This window comes from Bacillus rossius, chromosome 13, assembly GCF_032445375.1.
Source record: "Bacillus rossius redtenbacheri isolate Brsri chromosome 13, Brsri_v3, whole genome shotgun sequence".
NCBI classification, from domain to species: domain Eukaryota; kingdom Metazoa; phylum Arthropoda; class Insecta; order Phasmatodea; family Bacillidae; genus Bacillus; species Bacillus rossius.
Window position 1 is genome coordinate 8,955,376 of NC_086340.1, and position 27,362 is coordinate 8,982,737.

At 42.8% G+C, this 27,362-nt stretch overlaps 1 protein-coding gene across 4 annotated transcripts in view; it reads right to left on the reverse strand.

Annotated features, from left to right (window-relative positions):
- The window catches only part of LOC134538209 (ETS-like protein pointed), a 506,080-nt gene that overhangs the window by 21,620 nt on the left and 457,098 nt on the right, over positions 1 to 27,362 (reverse strand). For all 4 annotated transcript variants that reach the window (XM_063379310.1, XM_063379308.1, XM_063379307.1 and 1 more), the window contains 2 exons: positions 9,286 to 9,432; positions 5,849 to 6,079 (listed from right to left, as the gene is read on the reverse strand). In XM_063379310.1, coding sequence (XP_063235380.1) covers positions 5,849 to 6,079; positions 9,286 to 9,432 — 378 coding nt within the window. The remainder of the gene's footprint in view (positions 1 to 5,848; positions 6,080 to 9,285; positions 9,433 to 27,362) is intronic.

The window sequence follows — 27,362 nt, forward strand, 5'->3', positions numbered from 1 at the left end:
GAGAATAACAAATAAAGTAGAGCCAGGCAAATGTAAGACTTTTGCAAGTTTGTCGACACCATTTTAATTACAATTGTGTATAATTACAGTGAGCCACTATTGTGTACTTTTATTTTTTAGTTTTATCGTTCAAGTGAATAACTGGATTGTGAATTTTCACTTCAAACATGCAGGGCGGGGTGTAACATCTTAGCTTTTGGTAGGAGTAATTTCGTGACTGAAACGGAAAAGGGTTATAACTTTGCTGCCATCTATGGCGGATGGCGCGAACCAAGTTCACAAAGCCAAAGGAATTTTTTTTATAAAATTCCTTGTCGAAAATCAGCTCCGAAGCAGGGATTTTTTGTGTTTTTTTTTTTTCAAAAGTATGTTTTCACTTTTATCGAAGCCGTGTCATTATAGATAGTTTATAATTTCGGTCTGCAAAACAACTGGAATGATTCCATAGCGAACGTAGATTCTCCGGCAGCGAATTCTAGCGGTGGGTGCGGAAACTACTAGTGACTCGCGTCCAGAAATAAATCTGCGTGTAAACGCTTGGCTTCATTTGAAATAATTATACGGTGAAAATAATAAATCGTGTGGGAGTTCCGTATGGTGCGTGCGTGTCAGTGGCGGATCCAAACCAGTTGTCGGCTAAATTAATATTTGCCGACAAAATTGATTGTTTCTGAAACCGATAAAAATATTTTAATATAATTAATTTAATTTCTTGTAGAATCATAAAATCATGTGGTCGGATGTCATGTGTTGTGTGAAGTAGATTGAATACAAAAATTTAGTAATTTTAAGTCTTTTTTTTTCTCTGGCTATTCTGAAATCCTAGGAGTTTTGCGACGTGTGCCGGTCGCAGAGGCTGGACGCTTCACGTCTCCGGGAGGGGGGTTGAGGGGTGCGGGGTCGCGGCGTATCGGCGCGTCCTGCCCGCCGCGGCTTCCGGCCCTGCCGCCGCGAGAGATACGCCGCTTGCGGCCGCGGGCGAAAACAACGCGAGTCCCCGCCCCTAGGAGTGGTGGTAGGAGGGGGCAGATAGCCGGCAGGAAGCTGCGGCCGCGCGTTTCCCGCGCCTGTTCTTCCTCGTCGCGACCCGGGGGAACTCCCGCCACACGTCACTGGCCCCGGCTGACGGAACTTCATCGAGCCCCTAGCGAGCCCGCGTGACAGACTGCACACGGCAGCCAGCGGTTTACCAATTTTTTTTTGACGTGACAACGTCTAATAAATCGATGAACGCCGGCTCCACGCACGAAAAATTGTCCCGTTACGCTCATTGTACGCTTGCGCCGCATCTATCTCTCTCTTCCACTCGATCGGAACAACCGTCGATTTGACTTTTTTCGAGGCACGTTAAACTTGAAACACTCCCATTCGTTTACTACTTTTCCCATCATCATCCTATCCTTCAAATAATAACACAGATGGGAAGAAGTTAAATATCAAACATGTTATAAAAGTTATAGTTAAAATAATCTCTTCGTTAAAGTAATAAACATATTTGAATTAATGAGTGCAAATAAAAGTAAATTTATCAATTCAATTGTACATTTCTTTGTATCCATACAAAATAGTGATAATTCAATAAAAAATGATTCAGTTTTATTCATAAAAGTATGCAATCATTTCATCAATGTTTTGTTATGACGTTGTCACGTTAAACTATCGCCCGTAAACCGACTTTACAGACAACCAATTTTTTTTTCGGCCAGGGAACCCTGTGATCGGCTTTTTTTTTTTTCTTTTTTTAACGGAACCCCGACTCCTTCAAAGGAGTTCATGTGACATTTCGTCCTGACTCACGGAACTCCCAGTAACCAGACGAATTGCGACTTGCAAGCTAACATGTTAAAAAAAACTATACAAAAATATTTTAGCTTTGAACCACTTATAAGTAAAATCAACTTTTAAATAATTTTCTTGAAAGAAAACCATCTGACTACACTATGGATTTTTTTTTTTTTTTTTTTCCTTTTCCTGAGTGTTAGTCTACCCGGGCACACACAAAGTGTGCACAGCTTCAGAAGAAAAAAAATCACGCGAATTGAATACTGCTCAGGATATAAGAGCTGTGCCTGTGTAAGAAAATCATCTAAAGAATGCGCTGATGGCGTATTGTGTTTCCGTATTTCGTTTTTAAACGGTAGTTTCGGGAGGAGAGAGAGAGAATAAAAAGGGATGAAACATCCGGTACGGTTACTTGAAAGCACTGAAAGGGATTTGCAAGACACCTTTATGTTCATGTCATGGATACCGCCCGACTGCGCGCTTACAGGCGACACCGCGCTAGAAGCACCATTAAGCGCCGCACTTATCATCCCGACCTGGCTGGGCGGTGTATCGAGATCACAGCGGGATTCCGAACCACTTCGAAGTATTCCGAGGCTTGCCACGAGGGAAAAAGGGGGAGGGGGAGGGGGCAATGGCGGCTTCAGGATGACTTTTCGGGAGGGGCTATCGCACAAAGAGAAAGGTCGTAGTTGCAAAAAAAAATGAAAAGTGGTCAGATATTGGCCTTGGAATATTATTTACAAATTACAGGTGTCAAATACACAACCTTAGTAGCTCCACGCAACATTTGATGAGATAAAAGTTTTAACATGTGAAATTTAATATTTAAGTAAATATAAATATACACTAATCAATAAAATTTTGTCTCGGGAGGGGCTATCGCCCCCACCGCCCCCCTTCTGGAGCCGCGCTTGGGTGGGAAGGGGGGGGGGGGTGTTTACCAGTGAGCGTGACGCGACAAACACCGACTAGAACCTTTGAATATATATACTGTATACAAGTCGCCAGCCCAGGTTAAAATTTCTAATACGGTTTTGAGGTAGTTGGTTAATTCACCGCCGCAATCGCCACCATCTCTAGGGCATCGACTTGTGGTGGTCCCCTAGCGGACAAGTGTCGAACTCTTCAAAAAAACCCTTCCCCCTCCCGTTGAACGACCTTGAGCTGCAGTGAATGATTGGTGGGGGGTGCGGGGGAATGACAGCGGGCGACAGTGCTGCGCTCTAACGTGTAAATAACAACCTAAGACGGTACAGCGTACTGCAGCGGTGAAGTTCCCAAGCTGCTCATCATACGCTTCTGAAAAACGTAGAGTAAATCCTATCCACTCGCGACTTCTATACAGTATATATATTCAAAGCTAGAACTGACTTCGATTTTCGAGACATCCCCACTTTCTGGCCCTGCTCCTCTCACCACCGAGCGGTTAACAGGAAAATAAGTGGTTTAATTTTCCGTTCGCCTCCCCAGGACTCCGGGAGGGACCGCGGCAACAGCTGGCGGGAGCGCGACCTCGTTACCGGCAGGATATTCGTCGGAGATGAGGGAGGCTTGTTCCTGGCGGGTCGCGCCGGAGATGACACATCCCCTCCCCCTGTCACCACCCCCTAACCCCACCCCCACGGACACAAAAACATCCCCCTCCTCGCCCGCACGTCGTCACTACTAGACCGCTGGTCTGCAGTGTTCAGTGTCTGCACACACAACGCTACAACTACAAAAAATACGTTAAATGTGCGATCGCTGATTTTTCAATTTTTTGACGTGACAACGTCTAATAAATCGATGAACGCCGGCTGCACGCACGAAAAAGGATGACTCATTGTCCCGTTACGCACATTGTCTCTTCCACTCGATTGGAACCACCATCGATTTGACTTTTTCGAGGCACATTAAACTTGAAACACTCACATTCGTTTCCTACTTTTCCTATCATCGTCCTATCCTTAACAGAATAACACAGATTGGAAGAAGTTAAAAAGCAAACATGTTAAATAGTCATAGTTAAAATAATCTCTTCGTTAAAGTAATAAACATATTTGAATTAATGAGTGCAAATAAAAGAAAATTTATCAATTAAATTGTAGATTTCATTTCACTCCTTTGCATCCATACAAAATAGTGATAATTCAATAAAAATGATTCAATTTTATTCATAAAAGTATGCAATCATTTCATCAATGTTTTTTTATGACGTTGTCACGTTAAACTATCATCCGTAAACCGACTTTACAGACAACCATTTTTTTTTTTTTTTAATTCTGCTTCAGAGTATTTGGAGATTTCACTGTTCCTCGTGAGAAGCAAAATCATAGGTGGAATCGTCGTCGACATTCAGTGGCAGACTCAGCTTCGAATTTTTGAGGAGGGGCGGATTGCCGGAGGGTGTTGGGTGGTAAAGGGATAGGTACACAGACTACCAGTTAAACAGGGCGTCATAAAATTAATAAAATATATATTTCCTTGATATGCTATAATAAAGCTTAAAAAATTACACTCTGTAAAAAATGTAAAAATAATGAATTTTTACAAAAGAAACTGCGTTTCCTTAAAAGGTACGGTACGGACCGAAATATTTTTGTTTTCCCTCTAGATGTTTTATAGTCCATTGCCTCCCACTGGATCACCACTGCAATGAAACGGAAACGGAAACAGAGTGATAAGAAAGAAACGGCAACCAATGAGATTTAATTTCAAGGTTACGAAATATTTATTAATTTAAAATACGCTTCAAGACCATAGCATGGGCAGAAATTGCATTTATGATAAAAATAAAACAATTTTCAAATTAGAACACTAGATGGGCTTGTACTTGAAAGATTTTTTTAAACGTATTTAGAACTGAAAACAAACAAGGCTGCCGAAGTACTCGGCTTCTATCGGCCGCACGGAAGAGCTCATGCAGTAGCAGAACGGGGGCTTGTGACGTGTGACTCATGGTTAGAGACCGAAAAAATTCGCAGATTCATTTCGCGATAGTCTGAAATTCATACACATAAGCCTATACCTTTAAGCTGCTCGTGCTATTGGTTCACTGTTCGTCTGGGCGACTCTGGGCCAATGAAGAAACCCTCAGCCGAAAGAAGTAACGAATCTCGGGGCAAACCAGTTGAGACGACTCGCAAGTCAGCAGGCCAACGAACTGGCGTTGTTTGCCCCGAGTGTACAGAGGACTGTGTAGACTATACCTTTGAATATACATACTGTATAGAAGTCGCGAGTGGATAGGATTTACTCTACGTTTTTCAGGAGCGTATGACGAGCAGCTTGGGAACTTCACCGCTGCAGTGCGCTGCCGTAACGCCCTGTATCGTCTTAGGTTGTTATTTGCACGTTAGAGCGCAGCACTGTCGCCCGCTGTCATTCCCCTGCAACCCCCCCCCCACCCCCCCCCACCCATCATTCACTGCAGCTCAAGGTCGTTCAACGGGAGGGGGAAGTGGTTTTTAAAGAGTTCGACACTTGTCCGCTAGGGACCACCACAAGTCGATGCCCTAGAGATGGTGGCGATTGCGGCGGTGAATTAACCGACTGCCTCAAACCCGTATTAGAAATTTTAACCTGGGCTGTGGCGACTTCTATACAGTATATATATTCAAAGGCGATAGTCTGAAATTCATACATTTATACCTTTAAGCTGTTTGTGCTATTGGTTCACTGTTCGTCTGGGCGGTCTCCTCAACCTCTCGACCTAGCCGGGCGCTCTCCAGTAACATGCCGCGATTGGAAATGGCGAATCTATTTCCCGGTTCTCGGAACCCACGTTAGGCTCTGGTAACAGTGTCTGGCATGTAAAAGACCCATCTTTCTCCTAACCATGACTATGCCCTAATGGGATTACCTGCCTGGGGGAGTATTGATGCAAATTTTGAGGTGTGAACCTAACGTACATGTACATGTTCGTCTGGGCGACTCTGGGCCGATGGGAAACCCTCAGCCGAAAGAAGTGACGAATCTCGGGGCAAACCAGTTGAGACGACTCACAAGTCAGCAGCCCGAGTGTGCAGAGGACTGTGTAGACTATCCTGAAGGTCCGTCGGAACCCCAGGTCGCGGCGACTCACCCCGGGCGTAGCTCTTGACGTAGTGCGAGGTGTAGAACTCGGGCGAGCCGTCCAGGTAGGGCGAGTGGTGGTGGGCGGCATCCAGCGGGTGGTACTCGTGCTCGTGGTCGTAGTGCGCCGGCGGCGGCGGCGGCGGGGGCGGCGCGTAGCCCACGGGCGGCTCGTCGCCCGACGACCCGGCCAGCGGGGGCGGCGCCGCCTCCCCCAGCGGCCCGCCGTACACCCCTCTCTCTGCGGACACACACACTACCGTCACTCTCCCGTCGACCGACAGTTCACACGCACGGGGATCAATGCACTGAGAGAAACGTTTGTTTGCCTCAACAAAATATGTGTTTGTATGTGGCGAAATAAATATATTTTGTTCATTCAAACAAATATTTTGTAGTAGGAAAGATTCTGTCGACCCAACAAAATTATGATGTCAACTCAAATGTATATTCGGTTAGGTGTAACAAATAATTTTTGTTTATTACCGAGTTTGGTTGAGCTAACAAAATATATTTTGTTCCACCAAGTAAATATTTGTTTCGCCATATATAAACAAATATTTGTTTGATTCAAACAAGCCTTTTTCTCAGTGTGGATAGTGACCGGAAAAATTCGCGTATTCATTTCGCGATAGGCTAAAATACAAATCGTTATATCTCAAGTGCTGCGCCTCTGCTATTGGCTCCACAACTCACACCTGGATGAGACTCTGGTGCCAACGCGAGAAACACCCAAACCGAAGCTTTTATACGAATCACAGGCTGCTAACGCTGGAACGTCTCCACAAGACGACAAGCAGCCAATGAACGGGTGGCAATTTTGACCCGAGTGTACGTAGAACTGTGGGAGTTCATCCTCTGCAGGTAGGTCATTGAACCCGCGAATTTTTCCGGATCCCTATCAATGGATGACGCAAATATTTATCTCAGTTGTTTGGAGAACCCGACAGGCTTGCAGACGATAACAGCCAGTGGCATAGCCAGGATTTGTGTATGGGGGTGTGTGTGTGTTAAGAAGTATGGAGCCCCCCCCCCCCCTCCAACGTATTAAAGCTTGGGGTGTCCGGGGGTCCTCCCCCCGGGAAAATTTGGATTTTAAGGTGTAAAATAGTGCTATTTTGTTAGCAGTTTTCGGTTCTTAAATTGAAATATTGTAATGGTAAATTTTTTTTATTAATTTTAATATGAAATTTGTTTGACTGATGAATAAGAAATTAATTAAAGATTTGGTGCTAAGGGGGGGGGGGAGGGGTTTGAACCCCTAAACCCCCCCCCCTGGCTGAGCCCCTGAATAACACACACACACACACATATTGTCTTTGAAAGATTTGTGCAATGGGGAGTGCATGACTTGATGTAAGCTTTCTGACATGCGCCATTGCTAAGCACACGTATGTAAGTAGAAGAAAACTAGTTTTCTTCTACAGATATAGCCTACATGTGCTTAGCAATGGCGTATGTCCGAAAGCTTACATCAAGTCACACACACACATACGCGCGCACATACACACATACATATATATAGTGCATACGTTTCGCATAATTAGCTGGCAAAGTTACATTTTTTTTTAACATTTTCGTGCAGTATGGATAAGAAGAATGAAATGGAATAAAATATTGGAAATAAACAAATAATAATAATAATAATACATAGATATGTACATTTATTTTATTGGTAGCTCCTAAAACTGCCGTTGTCACAATGTACTAAACAGAATTTTCGATATCGCGACAAAATGGTTTGCGCGATAATAAAAAACGCCACGAACGGAGGCACTATCACAGACGAAATTCAGCCTCGCATTCCAAAGAAAAAAAATGATTTGTAAAAATGTAACGTGTTTTTTTTTGTAACACTTGTAATCGGCATCCTCGGAAATGGTTAAAGTCAATGCTTATTTATCGATGCTATTTTTATAATAGTTATTTCAGTTACGCAATCTTAATATTCCACTTCTTTTTCTCGTATATACCCAAATTTAATTATTTTTTTTGTTTCTCCCGAGGTGGTGAGCATATCACGTGACAAGGTGGGACAAAAGTCATGAAGGTAGACGGGGCTGCGATATCCCACTTCTTTTTCTCGTACAGTAGAACCCCTCGTATCCGACCTTCCCACAACCGACTCCTCCGGATATCCGACCAAGTCTCCGTAGTTGGCGAGCCTGTTCGGACTTGAAAATGTGAGGCATATACATGTTTTCGCGTCGCAAACTGTCAAGTTCGGCCGTGATTGTTGGTGTAGAATGTGCTCGTACTATAATCTTGTACTGTTCTATGTTTTTTTTTTAACGTAACGTAATGTATTGTGGGCAGAAAATAGCTGAGGGACACTTCCGCAAAATCGAAGATTTTGCAAAACTGAAACAAAAATACAGTACTGAATTCTTTAAATAAGGTATGCTTAACATTGTGTTCTTTTTTTTATTTATATTTTAACAAAAGCAAATGTTCGAAATGTACACAGCAACATTTTTGACGTGACAACGTCTAATAAATCGATGAACGCCGGCTGCACGCACGAAAAAGTTTCCCGTTACGCCCATTGTTCCGTTACGCTGTGTCCCGTTACGCTCATTGTACGCTTGCGCCGCATCTATCTGTCTTCCACTCGACTGTTTATAAAGTGAAGTGAAACGTTAATGTTGTTTTCATTGCTTATTACAACATCAATTTCGGCAATAAAGGTTAATTATTCTTGCATTTTAAAAATCTGATTACAAGTATAAATTCAAGTATTTATTCTTTTATTATTAAAATAAAAATTATTCAATTCAATTCATTAAACTATGCAATCATTTCATCAATGTTTTTTTTATGACGTTGTCACGTTAAACTATCGTCCGTAAACCGACTTTACAGACAACCAATTTTTTTTTTACAAATAAAGTTGTATTACTGTACACAATGTATAGCTGGGAAAGGCGTATTTTTTTTTTGCTCCTACGGATATCCAACCTTTTGGTCGTTCCGACCACGGTCCAGGTCCCGTCGTGGTCGGATATGAGAGGTTCTACCTTTGAATATATATACTGTATAAAAGTCGCAACTGGATAGGATTTACTCTACGTTTTTCCAGAAGCGTATGATGAGCAGCTTGGGAACTTCACCGCTGCAGTGCGCTGCCGTAACGTCCTGTATCGTCTTGGGTTGTTATTTACACGTTAGAGCGCAGCTCTGTCGCCCGCTGTCATTCCCCCGCAACCCCCCACCCAACATTCACTGCAGCTCATGGTCGTTCAACGGGAGGGGGGAAGGGGTGTTTTAAAGAGTTCGACACTTGTCCGCTAGGGACCACCACAATTCGGTGCCCCTAGAGATGGTGGCGATTGCGGCGGTGAATTAACCAACTACCTCAAAACCGTATTGGAAATTTTTAACCTGGGCTGGCGACTTCTATACAGTATATGTATATTCAAAGGTGCTACTGAGGCGGGCATGACTCACCTTCCTTGAGCAGGTAGACGGGGCTGCGGAGGTGGATGTAGCCGGCGGCGGGCGCCTGCGGGGGCGGAGAGCCGTCGTCGCGGCAGTCGGAGCCGCCCTCGCCCCGGGGGTCGCACACGGGGCTGCGCAGGTGGCCGCCGAACCCGCCTGCAACACGCGCGGTCCCCCCGCCCCTCAGACTCCATCCTGCCCCCTGCGGCCCCGACCGCGAGTACACGCGAGAACCGAGGCTGCGTTCCGATCCTCATGCTCTCTCTCGCTTTGTCCCCGGTACCTCCTCCAAAAATTAAAAGTTTATTTGCTAACAGTTCCGTGGGTAGCTTTCTAGTATTAACCACGCAATGATAGAGCAAAATAAAGTCAAATTACAGTATTAACCACGCAATGATAGAGCAAAATAAAGTCAAATTACAGTATTAACCACGCAATGATAGAGCAAAATAAAGTCAAATTACAGTATTAACCACGCAATGATAGAGCAAAATAAAGTCAAATTACAGTATTAACCACGCAATGATAGAGCAAAATAAAGTCAAATTAAAGTATTAACCACGAAATGATACAACTAAATAAAGTCAAATTCCAGTATTAACCACGCAATGATACAACAAAATAAAGTCAAATTCCAGTATTAACCACGCAATGATACAACATAAAGTCAAATTCCACTATTAACCACGCAATGATACAACTAAATAAAGTCAAAATGTTTAATATTAATGTTAAAAGGTATGCTTGAACTAAACATAAACAAAAACATGAAATCGTGCGTTTAAATTCGTAGGAAACATTCAGTTTTATCTCAAATACTTATTTTATATTTAAAAAATAGCCACGCGTTGTACAAAAATTACTACATGTTTTGTAACATAACAAACTATTTCTTTGCATAGTTCTGTTTCCATAGGTATTCAGTTTTTAAACTTTTTTTTTTTTTAGAAGAGTTAAAATGTCTAAAAGGCGTGTTTTCAGAACATTTTTAGACATAATACACCCGGCACAGGTTCTTGAAAGCACCCAACCTTTGTCATCATTTATCCGCCATATAATGAATGGTATGATCACCAACTCTGATCTCACAGTTATCCTGTGACGACGAGAAGACTGCGCGCCAGTCCAGAGGAGACACCGCGCTAGAAGCACCAGCGAGCGTCGCGCTTATCATCCCGCCTCGCCGACACACACACACACCCCTGACGAGGCGGGGCCCTTTAGGGGGAGAGATAGAATTCGAAATACGATACTATTATTTCAACATACATTATTTAATAGAATGCCTGACATAGTGGATGACTGCTACAAGATACAACACGTTTTCCATGTGAAGTCATTGGTGTTTTTACTTAGTTTATTTTTATAATGACTAAACCCGCAACAACATTAGGTATAGGTATTACCTATGATGTTTGTTATTCTCTTAACGTGGTATATATGCCTTAACGAAGCCAAAATTTCCAATACTAAACGACAAAAACTTGAAAGACATATAAAAAACTATTGAAACAAATATAGAGTATTTCAGTTGCTATCTACTTATCCTCTATACGCTTTGTTCCCACGGCTGTGTACAGATAACAATTTTCTGTACTTTTACAAAAGATTCCTCTGGAATCCAGTTGCCAAGAAATAGTTTGTAATACTGCAAGAAAGATATTGTAAATTTGTACAACACGTGTCTATTGTTATTTTAGCATAGGTACATAAATAGGTTTTCGAGATAATACCTAGTATTTTTTACGATTATTGGCGCAATATTTTATATTTTAATTGATTTTTTATTCAAGCGTATTTTTAAACAATGATAAAGTTAATCGAATATTCAATAAATGGACTTTATTTGTTTAGCTTTTCATAGAACGGTTTACGTTTACAAATAACTTTAACTATTGCAGGTAACTGGGACAACACAAAGCATAAACTCCCGGGTAATAATCCGAACCCAGAATTACTGCGAAAACTATTTGTAGTGATAAGTAGGCTACAGTTGTTTTCACGTAAATGCCAAAATTTACAAATACCTATCTGTAATTTTACAAAATTAATTTACAGTGTACTTATTAAACATATTCAGGCATGGTCAAGCACCATTTCCTGCACTATTCTGGGTGTTGCGAAATGGCGATGGTGAGATAGAAAGAACGTGATTCCACTACATCACAGCATCCCATATCTAGGCAGTTCCTAACTCCGTTGTGACACAGCGGGTACTCTTTAATCCGGCATTAATCGGTTCAGTACATTCCGTAATTCGGCACCGAGATCGAACCGCTCCCGCGGTAAGATTTGTTTTCGGGAGGACTTGGGAATTTGTTTACCATTGAAGCAACCAATTATAGGCTCTTGCAGCTTAATGCAAATTATTTTGAATATAACTGTAATTTATGTTTATTTCTTTGGTGTTCCTTCTTAGGGCCACCAAGAGATATCAAAGGACCCGGGAGATAATAATTTTTTTTTTCGTGTCCTCCCTCTATTATTTAAGGTAGAATATTTAAAAACCACAATTGATAAAAAAAAAATCTAAATACTGTAAACGTTACTGTGGACATAACCGTAAACGTGATCGGGCGTATGTATTGCATTACTGGTAAGGTTTACTATGACTTTTGTTTACAATAAAACCTGTAATTTTTGCCTTATCAGGCGTGGTCAGCATTTGTGGAAGAGGCGGGCCTAAGGAAGATATAAGAATATATTTTGTATAGGCCTATTTTCAGGGGTCTTGGAAATAAAAGGGATGTTTATTAGAATATCCCCTAGATAAGCGGGGGTCCCCCGTACAGAACATTTTTTTTTTTAATATTATGCTTTAAAACACATTTTAAAGCTAACTGAGGAACCTGAAGTGTTTTTCAAAACCTTATGAAATCATATAAAGTGTGTCTTACTGAATGTTTAAATAGAAGGCTACTCTTTAATTTTGCATTGGCCGTAAATTAAACCATACATCAGTCATTTAAAAAAATCCGGTTAATCAGTTGCAATATTACTGAGGGAAAAAAAAGCTGTTGAGGAAAACCACGGTCTCTCCCTGACTCAGCCCTTGCCTGGGCCCCAGAGATTCCCCACCCCCCTTCCCCTTGCATTGACGTTCGATAATCCGGCAGAAAGGCCGTGGTTCCGAACACGTGCCGGATCAAAGATCCCTCAACTGTGTGCCACGCAAGGCGCGCGACATAGACCGTTTTAGCGCCGATCTCTTTCGCCGTCCGGGGCAGTGATTCAGGAGGTCCAGGGGTTCGCGCAACGAGCCTTATCTCTCACTCTCTCTCTCTCTCTCTCTCTCTCTTTCCCTCTCGCGGCCCCGCTGATTGGCCGGCCGCGGCCCCGCCCTCCCGGGGCCGAGGCGACCAATCGCCTCGGCGCGCGCGGGGGAACAGCCACGCCCCTCCCCTCCCTCTCTTCTTGTACAGGCGCGGTCGCTCGGCGCGCGCAGAAAAACTTTCCATCCGCGGCCCAGCGCCAAGACGAGATATGATGAGAGGGGGAGGGGGGAGGAGAAGAAGAATGAAGAACGATTTGAATCTCTGCGCTCGAGTTGCCACCAGGAGAGGCTGTGGGCGTTTCCAACCGATGGTTTGAAAGATTCCCACAACAGTGGCGTGCGCAAGTGGAGAGGGAGGTATACGGGAGAATAGGTATTTCTCACTACCCCCTTCCCCAAGTTATGGGGGAAACAAAAAAGCGAGATCTCGGCAGAATGTTTTATTGGGTGAAGCAAGGTGGGCGTTAAAACAACAGAACAAGGAGGGAGAGACAACGGTGCGACTCTCACAGTGGAAACTGAAACAGTGTTTTGCACGACATTCGGCGCTATCTGTTGGGTGAGCCCATAACTATAAGCAAAAAAAGTTAAAAGCCTAAGAAGCGCGCCATACTTCTAAGGTAAAATTTCCCATTGAAAGTATAATTTAATGAATTTCAAATACGTGTTTTTAGGAAAGTTACTGAATATTTTTTCTACACAGTAATTAATGATTGCATTCGGCACGTTTATCCACTAATGTATTTCGATGGCCTGTTGTTTTATTGCACATTAGTCAAGCATGCTGCTACTATCAGATTCAAGCCGTAACAAATCAAAGTTCCACGACATAAGATTTTTTTTTGCAGATAACTGCCAGGTTTCGTGTAACCTCACCTTCGGTTTAATTTTCTTTCTTTCTTTTTTTTTCTCTCCCGAGATTACGAAAAACCCGTTGTAGAAACTGGACCATCTCTCGTCTTCTAATTGGACCAGTCCAATTTGCGAGACAGGATGATTTAAAGTCTTCTGTCACACTGGGGGGTGTCAACGCCTGTACGAAAAGCCATTAAACACTTGCCCGACACCGGGACCATTTACAAAAAGGCTTAACGAGCTTATTGCCAAGAAGGTTCCATAGCTACTGCCTTCCATGCAGCGGTTAGTTGGCCCGCAAATACACGCCACGTGATCGATATGTACCACCAGAATTCCAACATCTGCAAGGACAATAACTACGTCGTTTCCAAAATATGTTGTCAAGCCAACTTAAACTTTACATGCGTATTACAAAAATTTTTAAATAGCGTTTTACGTCAAGCGGTTAACGAAAAAAGATAGGCCCATGTATTTTGCGTGTAAATATTTCCACACAAACTGTGCGTTGAAACACTGTAGCATCGTCGTGTTTTAGTGCGGAAGCAAACGCGTCCTGAATGGCCAAGGTAATAATTGGTTTCCCTTGCAGACGGCCACCAGTCACCGCTGCTGCGGGCATACCTTATTGCAGTCTAAAGGGCGATCATATTTTTTTCCGCGAAAACTGCCTGCCCCTTATAATAGTGTACGCTACTAAACAAACAAATTTTTTTTGACGTGATATCGTCTTATAAATCGATGAACGCCGGCTACACCGACGAAAAAGCATGACTCGTTGTCACGTTCCGCCTGAGCCGATCGTGCAAGAACCGGCCAACCACAGGGCGAGAAAATCTTCTATACTTAATATCAAACAGGTTAAGGCGGGGTTTTTAACTAATTGTTCCTGATTATATTTAAACAAATTATTTAAATTAAATATCAGAAAATTGTAAATATTATTTGAAAAAAAAAAAAAAGTAATTTTTCATCAATGTTTTCTTATGACGTTATCACGTAAAATTATCGTCCGTAAACCAACTTTACAAATCCCCCCCCCCCCCTTTTATTTAGACCGACACATGGTAGCTGTTAGACGAGAAATCCTTCTTTTTTTTAATTCGCGACGATTGTTCAGGGAAATATGAAAATCATATAAAACAATAATGCTTGTACACGATGTAGCCTAAGAATCTGTTTAAGAGTGTGAGTGCAGGATCCGGCTACAGAGCGTATAGTTTACTTATCTATAATACGACCGGGTACTCCATTCCGACATATTCGCGTGATGCATTGAGCTACCAATCCACGTAAATAATTTCACACGACTCTGGACCAATGATAAACCTTCAATCGAAGAAGTATCGAATAAGAGGCAAACCACTTGAGACGACTCCACGGGTAAGCAGGCCAAATGAACTGTGCGTTATTTTTAGGGACCGGAAAAATTGTCGGGTTCAATGACCTGCAGGATGAACTACACAGTTCTATACGTACATTCGGTCAAATGCCACCAACTCATTGGCTGCTGTCTTGTGAAGGTGTCCCAACGTAGCAGCCTGTGATTCGATAAAGCTTTGGTGGGGCGTTTCTCACTGGCCCAGAGTCATCCAGGTGAGTTGTGAACCAATAGCAGAGGCAGCACTGAGGTATAACGGTATAACTATTTGTATATTAGCCTATCGCGAAATGAATTCGCGAATTTTTCTGGTCTCTAGTTATTTTGCCAGGCGGCAGGGGCGACTAAGGGGGACCAAGGGGCGACCACGGGACGAGGCAAGGCCGGGTTGTTGTCCGCCAGTGTGCGGGGGAGAGGGGAGGAGGAGGAGGAGGGACTACCAGGCTTTGTTCGCGGCCCGAGTCAAGGCCTCGTGTGTGCGCTGCGTGACGGGGCCTGCGACACACACACACATGCTGCTCGCGGACCACACTCCTCAGACCGGCTGGGAGCTAAAACACTGTAGCATCGCCTGTGTGTTTCCCTTGACCGGCTGAGCTTCTCTAAGGTACACGTCGATTGCTACCGACACCGATCACAGTAGGCTACTAGTTCTCTCGCAGACGGCCGCCAATCACAAGGAAGAAACCGTTGGTGGTTACATAACAAACCTTTACTGCAAGGGGTGGGAATGATAATGGTTGAAAAGACAAATAATTAATTACATTTTTTAATAGATATAATTTCAACTACGTTATAATTAGAGACCGGAAAAATTCGCGGATTCATTCGGCGATAGGCTAAAATTAAAATAGGCCTACATATACCTCTTAGATGATTTTTCTATTGGCTTACTGTTCATCTGGACGAATATCAACCAATTATAAACCCTCAACCAAAGAAAAATCGAATCACAGACAAACCAGCCGAGACGACTTACAAGTAGGTAGCCAATGAACTTGCATCATTTGCCCAAGTGTACAGGGGAATGTGCAGTCTATCCTGAAGGCCATCGAAACCGTAAAATTTTTCCGGTCCCTAGTTATAATTTATTGTAAAAATCCTTACACTTGATATAAAACATTTGGCTGAAATTTTTTTTTTTTTTTACGAAACGAAATATCATTAAAACAGGGGTTGAAATTAAATTTTATCTTAAATAACATTTGATAAAACAAACATTTTGCAGCCAGGAGATGAAAAAAATAGGTAGAAGGAAAAAAAACGCATAACTCCCTTTGTAGGCACACCACCGCACTCTTAATAGGCTTTCAGCTTTTTTTTTTTTACCGCGGAAAATGCCTGCACATACACTCAGGATATACCTAACACCACGGGGACGCTAAGGGCGAAACTGGCTCGCGCACCACACGCATCTTCGCCTCTACGCGCCAGGCTTCGAACTGGCGCGCAGTATTCGCGTCGGTGACGCTAGTCTACAAGACTTGGGCCACGCCTACCTGGGCACACACAAGGTGTGCAAAGCTTCACAAAAAAAAACTCCCACGCGATTTGTAAACTGCTCAAGATATCAGAATGGTGTCTGTTTACTAAAAGCATTTACGGATACGCTGATGGCGGATGAGTAGTAGGTACCTACTGTTTCCGTATTATAATTAGAGACCGGAAAAATTCGCGGATTCATTTCGTGATAGACTAGAATCCAAAAACGTTTGCTTTTTTACTGCATCAGTGATTAGGCCACCGTTTATCTGAATGACACTTGGCCAATAAAGAACCTTGAACAAAATAAGTATCGAATAACTAGCGTCCCAGTTAACAGGTGTCACGAGTCAGTAGCCAATGAGCAAATGTAATTTTCCCGCGTGCATAGAGGATCATGTAGTATATCATACATGTCATTGAACTCGCGAATTTTTCCGGTCTCTACTTATAATTTTTAAATTGTATTTGTAGAAGAATGAAAATTACTAAAACGCTCGTTTTCATATCAATTTTTAGGCATGAAATATCCTGTAGAGATCTTGACAACACTTAAGAACATTGCATTACACCTTTATCTTTATTTCTCTGCCATATAATGCTGTATTATAGCACGACGAGAAGACTGCACGCCAGTTCAGAGTCTTGCGCTTAGAGGTGATACCACGCTAGATACACCAGCGAGCGTCGACCTTATCATCCCACCTCACTTACACAAATACACCCCTGACTAGGCGGGCCCATTCAGCGGTGAACCTATCATGTTATGCTGCTTTACCACCCGTTTCAGCTTTTCCAACTGTGTAAAAAAAAAATTCACGTTGAAGACGCTACCTCCTAATCGTGAAGCAGATGTAAGCTACATGTGCTTCAAGTCTAATTTGTTATCAAGTCCACCAGCGAAATAAACTTTTGTTTACAGTTGAGCATCACAATTGTGTGCAACAAGCTTACAAACTACTACTTCATGAAAAAACACTTCGATGTACCAACTTTCACGGCGATCGGTCAAACGGTGTCCGTGTTTATTATCAACGTCATACCTATCAACATCCTATTTTATATATGTAGAGAAGCAAAATTAAGCACAATACGAAACATGTTTACATAATCATAAACGTAAGTAAGGGATCAAAAAAAAATCTAAGTTATCAAAAGGTTTGTAAAAATATTTAAATTTCGTGACTGCTGTTGAATTTGGGATCCATTCGTGACTTTCATGACCAGTCCATCATCGTTACTTTTTCGAGACTTTCTCGACCTGTAGTACATGGGCGAAGATCCGGGGAGGGGGCAGGGGGCACCCCAGGAAAAAAAATAAAAAAAAAAACATTTTTTCTGAGGGGGCCAGCTTGAGCTTGCAAAATTGTAATTGTGAAATGGGAATGATAAATGCGTTTCCAAGGAGAAGGAGGGGGGTGCTGGGAATTATACAGATTTACGCCTGAAGATATCTTTTTTTGACGTGACAACGTCTAATAAATCGATGAACGCCGGCTGCACGCACAAAAAAAGTCCCGTTACGCACATTGTCCCGTTGCGCTGTGTCCCGTTACGTTCATTGTACGCTTGCGCCGCATCTATCTCTCTTTCACTCGATTGGAACAACCATCGATTTGACTGTTTCGAGGCACATTAGGTAAACTTGAAACACTCCCATTCGTTTCCTACTTTTCCTATCATCGTCCTATCCTTAACAGAATAACACAGATTGGAAGTAGTTAAATAGCAAACATGTATAAAAGTTATAGTTAAAATAATCTCTTCGTTAAAGTAATAAACATATTTAAATTAATGAGTGCAAATAACATTAAATTTATCAATTAAATTGTAGATTTCATTTCACTCCTTCTTTGTATCCATACAAAATAGTGATGATTCAATAAAAATGATTCAATTTTATTCATAAAAGTATGCAATCATTTCATCAATGTTATGTTATGACGTTACGTTAAACTATCGTCCGTAAACCGACTTTACAGACAACCAATTTTTTTTTAATTTGTTGTCGTCGTCAACTTATGAAATCTGGCTGGAGAGAAGGGTGGAGGGTGAAATACGTCTGCATTGAAAAAAAATATATAAATTTTCCGTGTGGCTGCACGTGCAGCTTGGCTGAGGGTGAGATGGTCGGTTGTTGCGCGGCGCACTCATTACGAGCGGCGTGGGAACGACAGGAGGAGCTCTGCGACTGCTATATGGCCGAACTGTAAACAAGCGGGCCGCGCGTGGGAGTCGGCGCTACCTTCCTTCTCGTTCGTTCGAGTCTCTCGCTCCGCGCTGCCTCGGCCGTGGCACACCTGCCACTGTCGCGTCACACACCTGCAGTCGCAATACACCTACCATTGCATCAACTATATTCCTAAAGTTCTTAACATCGAAGCGTGTGCTAAGTTATTGACGTGAAACATCTTGTCTCTCGGTATACGGCATTTTGTAGGAGTAATTTCGTGAATGCGACGGAATAGGGACTGGAAAAAATTCGCGGTTTCAATGACCACTAGGATAGACTCCTTGATTCTCTATGTACTCGGGCAACTATCGCCTGGTCATTGGCTACCGACTCGGGACACCTGTTTACTGCGATTCTTATGATTCGATACTTCTTTTGTTGAGTGTTTGCCATTGGCTCAGAGTCCTTCAGGTAAATTGCTGTTCAATCACTGTCGCGTCACGCGGCTGGTCACATACCTACACGCCATTACACCTACCATTGCACCACGGGTGATAGGTAGGGACACCTGTATTTCGCGAATACATTTCGTGTCAAGGTATTTTACAAAACACTGTAGATTTTTCTAAGAGTCGTGGCTAGGGCCATGAAAATTTCGCAAAAAGATCCCGAGAGTAGCTGGAAGTTAAAACACTGTAGCATCGTCTGTGTTTCGCGATTGGGTGAGTTACTTTGAGGTGCATGTCGATTGATACAACAACCAATCACACTAATTCAGTGTGGAAGCAAAGTCGTCCTTAGTGGCTCGTGCAAACAATGCAACGACTTCACACGCAGACGGCCGCCAATCACAAGGAAGAAACCGCTGGTGTGGGTATACCTTGTTGCAGTCAAGTAGGTGTTCAGATTTTTTCGCGAAAATTTCCTGCCCCTAGTCATGGCAAATTGTGAGGGTGCAGCAGTACGGTGACCACATTCTCACTGGCCCCGTCAAGAGCGGGACGATACCTCTCACCGACCTCAGCCAATTAAAAACAGGAGAAAAGATACAGTATTTTGTGAAATACCTTGACACGAAATGTATTCGCGAAATACTGGTGTCCCCAGTGATAGGTATCTGGCACGCCCTGGAAGACACGCCATTAGAAAAAAAATAGCAAAATTCTTAAAATCGATGCGTGTGCTAAGTTATTGACGTGAAACATCTTAGCTCTCAGTATACGGCATTTTGTAGGAGTACCTAATTTCGTGAATGCGAAGAAAGTCAAGGAACGGAAATTTGTAACAACTATGGTGCTGCCATCTGTGGCGTATGGCGCGAACAAAAGTTCACAAATTTTAACAAGATGTGTAGTATTTTCAATAAAATTTCTTGTCGGAAATCAGGTCCACGGCCTAATTTATATATATATATATATATATATATATATATATATATATATATATATATATATTAGTTTTTTTTCTGCTCTTATCGAAGCCGTTTCATAAAATATTGTTTTAAATTTCTATCTGCTTAATCAGGTGATTCAATTGTCGACGTAACTGCGGCAACGAATTCTGGCGGCGGGTGGGGAAACTACGTGTGGTTCGCGTCCAGAAATGTAGTTGAAAAAACACAAATTGCGTATATTTATAGCGCTCGACATTATTTGAAAAAAAAAAATTACATTCAATTTCGTCTCTGAGTTCCGTTTTATAACTGTATCTGCAACATGCGATTACATGAATTTGCTCGTTACCCAGGTCAGATGTTACAAATCTTCGACGAGTACTGATAGACTAGCTCACTTATTTTTGTAAAACGTTTCTCGATCAGCATGTGGTTTCACTATATTTTTACTTCTTTCTTTCCCCCACGAGTACATCGTACGTGGCAGTCTTTTAAGAACTTATCAATGAAGTTAATATTTTCAAAATACCATGGATCGGGAAGGCTTAGACAGATGCTTTTCTCGCGAAATGTTCCACGCAACCTAGTCAGGCGGGATTATAAATGCAAGGCTCTGAACTGACGTGCAAATTAAGAGTAACTATGAGATTTGAGTAGTAAATATAACATTATATGGCGGGTAAATAAAGATAAAGGTGCTTTAAAAAATCTGTTCCGGGTGTTTCATGTCCAAATATTACTCTGAAAACACGCGCATGAGCCACTTACACTAGTCTAATAATTAGAGACCTGCAAAATTCGCAGATTCATTCGGTGATAGGCTAGAATTCAAACACATATACCTCTTAGATAATTTTGCTATTGGCTTACTGTTCATCTGGACGAATCTCAACCAGTTATAAACCCTCAACCAAAGAAGGATCGAATCACAGACAACCCAGCTGAAACGACTTAGGGTACAAGTCGGCAGCCAATGAACTTGCGTTATTTGCCCGAGTGTACAGGGGTATGTGCAGTCTATCCTGAAGGCCATCGAAACCGCGAATTATACAGGTCTCTACTAATAATACATTTTAAAAACGAAAACACGGAAACGCCATCAACGTATTCTTCGACGAGTTTCGTAAAGAGACATTCGTTACTCGGATGTGTTGAGCAGCTGTAGTTTCACATCGTGTGTGTGTGTCCAGGTAGGCGACGCCTTATCAGTAGAGACATGCAAAATTCGCGGATTCATTTCGCGATAGGCTAGCATCAAAACAACTATACCTTCGTACCGCCTCTGCGATTGGCCCACATTTTATCCGGGTAACTGTGAGCCAATGGGAAACACTAAACCAAGAAAGTGCCGAATTACGGACAGCCTAGTTGAGAGGTCTCACGCGTCAGTAGCCAATGAACAGGTGCCATTTCCGCGAGTATTTAAAGTACTGTGGAGTCTATCCTAGAGGTCAATGAATCCGCGAATTTTGCAGGTCTCTACTTATCAGTAGAGACCGGAAAAATTCGCGAGTTCAATGACCTCCAGGATAGACTCTACTACACTCTACAAACTCGGGCAAATGCCAACTGTTCATTGGCTGCCGACTTGTGAGTCGTCTCGACCGAGTGTCTGTGATTCGACACTTCTTTGAGCGAGGGTATCTAATTGGCCCTCATTACTCCGGATTAATAGAGACCGGAAAAATTCGCGATTTCAATGACCTATAGGATGGACTCCATGATCCTCTATGCACTCGGGCGAATTGCATCTGCTCATTGGTTACTGACTCGTAGCACCTGTTAACTGGGATGCTCGTGATTCGCTACTTCTTTTGTTTACATTTTTTTCATTGGCCCAAAGTCCTTTAGATATACTGTGGCCCGATCACCGAAGCAGCAAAATTGCAAACCTTTTGTATTCTAGCCTATCGTGACAGGAATGCGCGAATTTTTCAGGTCTATACGGATTAACAGTGAACCAGTGGTGGAAGCAGCGCTAAGGTATAATTATTTGAATTTTAGCATAACACGAAATGAACCCGCGAAATTCACGGTTCTCTACTAATAATACATTTTAAAAACGAAACACGGAAACGCCATCAACGTATTCTTCGACGAGTTTCGTAAAGAGACATTGATTTCCTCGGATGTGTCGAGCAGCTGTAGTTTCACACCGTGTGTGTGTGTGTGTGTCCAGGTAGGCACGAGGAGGGGGGAAGGATGCACACTGCGCCTCTGCAAGCAGCGCTGCTCTGTGTCCGCGGGGCGGACAGGTGGCGGTCCGGCTGCGGCCAGCCGCGCACCTGCGCCCGACCGCGCGCCGCCAACCTCGCGGCGGCAAACTTCCCCCGCGCGCCGCTCGGTCCACTCGCGTCGCTGCTCGCCATTACGTTTACAAGATAACCAACCATTTTGTAAACATTAACTAAGATTTTTTTTTTTTTCCTTCAATGAGTAGAGACATGCAAAATTCGCGGATTCATTTCGCGACAGGCTAGCATCAAAACAAACTATATCCTTCGTACCGCTTTCTGCGATTGGCCCACATTTTATCCGGGGGAACTGCGAGCCAATGGGAAACACTAAACCAACAAAGCGCCGAATTACGGACAGCCTAGTTGAGACGTCTCACGCGTCAGTAGCCAATGAACAGGTGTCATTTCCGCGAGTATTTAAAGGACTGTGGAGTCTATCCTAGAGGTTAATGAATCCGCGAATTTTGCAGGTCTATATCAATGAGTCATGCATGCAATATAAAAAAACGTTTTGACCCAATCAAGCGTTATAACTAGAGACCGGAATAGTTCGCAGATTCATTCCGCGATAGTCTGAAATTCATACTTATATACCTTTAAGCTACTTGTGCTATTGGTTCACTGTTCGTCTGGGCCAATGAGAAACCCTCAGCCAAAAGAAGTAACGAATCTCGGGGCAAACCAGTTGAGACGACTCACAAGTCAGCAAGCCAACGAACTGGCGTTATTTTTGCCCGAGTGTACAGATGGCTGTGTAGACTATCACGAAGGTCATCTAAACCGCGAATTTGTCAGGTCCCTAGCTATAACTAGGGGCAGGCAATTTTCGCGAAAAATCCTGAACGCTTACTAGACTGCAACAAGGTCCATCCGCAACAGAGGTTTATCAATGACCCTGCAGTAGCGGAGCATGAAAGCCACGACCGCTGGGTTCTGTCTGCTCCGCCCGCACGCCCGCCGAGGCAGACCGCGCGCCTCTTGTCCGTCGGCCCGACTCAGCAACTTCTTCTCCCGACTTCCTCCGCGCCACGCGCCAGCCAGCCTTAGTGAATCAGCCAGAACCGAAGAAGCTGATCGAATGTTTTTGGAAAACACATCTGCCCCTTCCCCAGACAAACACCTGCCTGCGTTGCGGAGGTAGCTGGGAGTTAAAGTTAGCCCCCCCGCCCCCCCACCTCCAAGGAGTTGCGCTGAGAGAACCACTCGGTAGAGGGAAGAGAGGTGTTGGGTGTTCAAAGGCTTACAATGGAATATCTAACAAAGGGCAGTGAAAAAAAAAAAATTACACACGCTTTATGAAAAGCCTTAACTGTTCTTTTGATGTACAAAAAAAAAAAAGGGTGGTATTCATAGACTTTCGGGTAATGCAGCGAATAAGCAATGCCGAAACCTAACTCGCCGGCCGTATTCCTGAACGTGTCCACACCGAATACCAATAAGGAAACAAAACGGCAGCAGTTTTAATAAACGGTGCCCTGCGCGTTGCTAGAAACTGGTTCCAACGCATTCTAACGGACGTTTCGCATCCATCGAAACAACTGTTAGGTCAAAAATACAGGAGATAGCAGCACCATAAAAAAAAAAAAAAACGTTATAAAATTTTCTCAGTAAGTTACATTTCTTGTTATTAACATTAAAGTGTACAAAATGTACCTATTCCAGGATAGTTTCGGTACATCATAAGTTTCATTTGGCGCACCAACACGGTTGGTACGTTACCCCGTGATCCGCGCTGGGTTACTGTGATTGGTGTGCCGACAGTAGACACGTACCTATCAGACCAATCACGAAATTATGGACGATGCTACAGTGTTTTAACTCTCAGCTAGTCTCGTAATCTTTTCGCGGAAAAGGGGGATGGGGGAGAAAGACATGCCCCTATCTACCTATCGTTGATTCTCAGCGTGGTTCACTAACTTTTCAGTCAATCAGTCAGTATTTTTTTTTAAACTGAAGATTCAGTTGGATGCATTTTAACGGACTGGCGGTGCACGAGAAGCATCTTCGAATGCCGTGCGAGGGACCCGCCGCTGGAGGGGAAACATGTCGGACGTCACCGCTCCATTAGCATCACGTTGTAGGGACAGGAAAAATTCGCGGGTTCAATGACCTGTAAGATGAACTCCATAGTTCTACGTACTCTCGGTCGAAAGTCACCCACACATTGGCTGCTGTCTTGTGATACGTCCCAACGTAGCTTCCTGTGATTCGATAAAGCTTTGGTTGGGGGTTTCTCATTGGCCCAGAGTCATCCAGGTGAGTTGTGAGCCAATAGCAGAGGCAGCACTGAGGTATAACTAGTGATACGGACTTTTCGCGGGATTCATTTGGTCGCAAGCTAGAATGCATGCCTCTATTCTCTAGAACTGTGTTAATGATTGGACCGTAGTTATTTGGACACGCCCCTCTGTGACCGTGATCCAATGATATAAGGCTTGCCGGGAAGTATGCGAATCAGAATGTGCCGATTATGAGAACAAAAATATTCTCACTTAGAAATCAGCCAATGGAAAAGAACAAACTTAATAATTTAGAATGTTAGCCTGACGCCAAACGAATCCGCGAAAAGTCCGTAACCCTAGGTATAACTATTTGTATTTTAGCCTATCGCGAAATGAATTCGAGAAATTTCCGGTCTCTATCTCGTTGTCTTCGGCCGTCTGCGACGACCCCCGACCTCGATGAGAAGTTAAGGCCTCGCCGACCACGGCACACACACGGTGTGCAGGAGAAACCATACCCCATTTGGAAACTGCCCAACATAACCGAGTGGTGTTATGTTTACGGAATTAATTTAAGAACGCTGTGAGAACGAATAAGTAGGGGCAGGCATTTTTTCGCGAAAAAATTCTGAACGCCTATTAGACTGCAACAAGGTCTATCCGCACCAGGGGTTTCTCCCCTTGTGATTGGCGGCCGTCTGCGGGAGAAGTCGTTGCCTTGTTTGACCGAGCCACTCAGATTGCACTGAATTGCTATGATTGGTGCTGCAACAATCGACATTTACCTGAAAGAAACTCGGCTAATCGCGAAAAAAAAAAAAAGACGACGGTACAGTGTTTTAATTTTCTTCTAGTCTCGGAATCTTTTAGCGAAATTTGCATGGCCCTACGAATAAGTAGTTCTTTTTCAGTATATATTTTTAAAACTGTATTTTTAGAAGAGTGAAAATGGCTAAAAACGCGTGTTTTCAGGCATGAAACACCCGGTTAAGATTCTTGAAAGCACCCAAAGGACTTGCATTACACATTTATCTTCATTTATCCGCCATTTAACGTGGTGGTTGCCACTCAAATTCTCAATAGCTGCCCAAAACACCACTGCGAGCCGGCCCTGCGCTTAGAGGCGACACCGCGCTAGAAGCACCAGCGAGAGTCGCACTTATCATCACCGCCTCACTGACACAAAATACATCCCAGACCAGGCGGCCCCGTACGACTGAATTCATCCATTCGAACGAGCGCGTGTGAAGGACGCAATGGCGCAGGACAATCATAAAATATATTATCTCGCTGGGAACTGAACATGTTACGCGGAGTCTAATGCCGTGGAATACTACACGATAAAGCGCGGGCTATCTGGTATTCTTCTAGCCCCGCGAAGCAATAAGCGCGCAAGGAATGTTAGTCAAGTGTCAATAACTTCACGCCAGAGCGAGGCAGTGTCCGCGCTATAGTCCACTTAGTCTACATTTTGTTCAGTGAAATCTGAGGTAACCTGTATTTGACTGATTATTAGGGACCAGAAAAATTCGTGGATTCATTTCGCGATAGGCTAAAATACAAATAGTTATAGGTACCTCAGTGCTGCCTCTGCTATTGGTTCACAACTCACCTGGATGACTCTGGGCCAATGAGAAACACGTAACCAAAGCTTTATCGAATCACAGGCTGCTACGTTGGGACGTCTCACAATACAGCAGCCAATGAGTGGGTGACATTTGACCGAGTGTACGTAGAACTATGGTTTTCTTCATGCAGGTCACTGAACCCGCGAATTTTTCCGGTCCCTACTGATTATATATAGTTTTTATTATACTCAACAAAAACGTCTGCCCTTCTTGCTAAACATTAAATAAAATAAAATAACTTATAAGGCCTACGTTGTATGGGAAATTCACCAAAGAAATATGGTATGTTTCCTATAGTGTAACCTATTCATAAAAAATATAGACTATAAACAATGGATTCGTGAAAAATATTTTTACAGTTATTAATTATTTATATGACCATGTACCTATATTTTGCCAAAGGATTTTCTGACCAACTGCGTGTTAAAAATTTGGAACATTGTATGTGTTTCGTGGTTGGCTGGGTTTATTTCAGGCGCATGTCTACTACCTTATTGCAGTCTAATGAGCTATCAGATTTTAATTATTTATTACGTTCATACTTATGTGTGGTAATTGCCACACCACCTTACATAGCAGAGAATTAGTACCTATGTGTGTGCATCTATAGCCTTTATGTAAATACACACAGTTTACCAAATAATATTTGACCTATTTATCATAATAAAAAATACAATAAAATTATTTGCGATGCCAAAGTAAATTATACCTATATATTCAAAAAGTAAGATATATAGGGTAGTCCGGGTCATACGATAGTTTGTCCCCAAAATAAATTTCATTAAAGTTCCTTGCGTAGTTTATAGGTGTTACTAAGTAACAAACTTATTTTCCCTGCCTTTACATAATAATGTGGTGGATTTCAAAACTCATGAGAAAAAGTGACAGTTAAGATTGTTGCAAGTCAGAAGATTATCACTGAAATACTGTTGTTTTTTTCTGGTTATGAAAGTGAGTATGAATGCTCACGAAGTGTCATGCATGTATATCTGAAACACCAGGTGAACTGAAAGGTGGTCATGGGATTTACTCGGTTAACAGATTCGCCATAGGACACATAAACCAAGAAAACAAAGAGTAGCGAATCTGAAAGACAATGCAAGAACGGGTAGCACAGTGCCTTGTGTCGATGCGTATAAAACAATCTATTCCATCTTCTCTCGTTTTACTGCGCCGTAACTTACAACGAAGCGATTCTCTTTCAAACGAAGACGAAAAAACTTCAGGTACTATGAATATATACTTACATATAAAATATATATTTTATTGCCAGTATCAGGTTTACAAAATAATCACGCTCTTCTATAATTACTCTGTACCTACTAGACGTCGCTATTTTAGAAAAAAAATAATTACTGGATATTTAATTATGGCACTGTTTCAAACCACAACTAACATACTCGTGTGCCATAAGTTGTTTTCCCCTACCCACAAACTAAGG